The following is a 1044-nucleotide window of genomic DNA, read 5'->3' as shown; positions in this document are numbered from 1 at the left end:
AAGAGAAGTGAGTGATCCCAGTTATGAAGTAACTATAATCCCATTCACAAGGACAGAGCTATACATGGCTGGTAGTCTGGAATGAATGACTCACCACTATACCATCCCTGCCTCCTTCAAAGACAGCCCTGGAGGCGTGTGTCACACACACACACACACACACACACACACACACACACACACACACACACACACACAACACACACACACACACACACACCAATCTCTTGTCGCATACACACCTACACACAGTCCAGTCACGACACACACAGAGTTACTCCACTTGTCGTGCTCTCACCTACACACAGAGAGAAACAGGAAGTGTTGTTCAGACTCACCTACACACAGAGAGAAACAGGAAGTGTTGTTCAGACTCACCTCCACAGCTAGTTATTCTTTTCATTGTATGGAAAAACATTCACCGCATGCTATTCACCTACCCTCCCCCACGTTCACCTACCCAAACCCCACGTTCACCTACCCACCCCCACGTTCACCTACCCACCCCCCGTTCACCTACCCACCCCCGCGTTCACCTACCCACCCCTCGCGAATCACCTACCCGCATTCACCCCCAGTCTACACCTACACACCCCCACCCCCAGTCTACACCTACCCACACCCCACCTACCCACACCCCACCCCCAGTCTACACCTACCCACACCCCACCCCCAGTCTACACCTACCCACACCCCACCCCCAGTCTACACCTACACACCCCCACCCCAGTCTACACCTACACACACCCCACCCCCAGTCTACACCTACCCACCCCCAGCCTACACCTACCCACCCCCACCCCAGTCTTATCTACACATACCCCACCCCAGTCTACACCTACACCTACACACCCCCACCCCAGTCTTCACCTACCCACACCCCACCACCAGTCTTCACCTACACACACCCCAACCCCAGTCTACACCTACACACCCCCACCCCAGTCTTCACCTACACCTCCCCCAGTCTTCACCTACACCCCCCCCACCCCCAGTCTACACGACCCCCACCCCCAGTCTACACCTACACCCCCACGCCCAGTC

At 55.9% G+C, this 1044-nt stretch overlaps 1 protein-coding gene across 1 annotated transcript in view; it reads left to right on the top strand.

Moving 5' to 3' along the window:
- The first annotated feature begins 406 nt into the window (after positions 1-406).
- Positions 407-1044, top strand: part of LOC123998919 (extensin-like) — a 1338-nt gene continuing 700 nt past the window's right edge. The window contains exon 1 of the mRNA XM_046304161.1: positions 407-1044. This exon is cut by the window's right edge and continues 700 nt beyond it. Within this exon, the coding sequence (XP_046160117.1) occupies positions 407-1044 (638 nt within the window).

This window comes from Oncorhynchus gorbuscha, linkage group LG16 (assembly GCF_021184085.1).
Source record: "Oncorhynchus gorbuscha isolate QuinsamMale2020 ecotype Even-year linkage group LG16, OgorEven_v1.0, whole genome shotgun sequence".
Taxonomy (NCBI): domain Eukaryota; kingdom Metazoa; phylum Chordata; class Actinopteri; order Salmoniformes; family Salmonidae; genus Oncorhynchus; species Oncorhynchus gorbuscha.
This window is presented reverse-complemented; position numbering and strand designations above follow the sequence as displayed.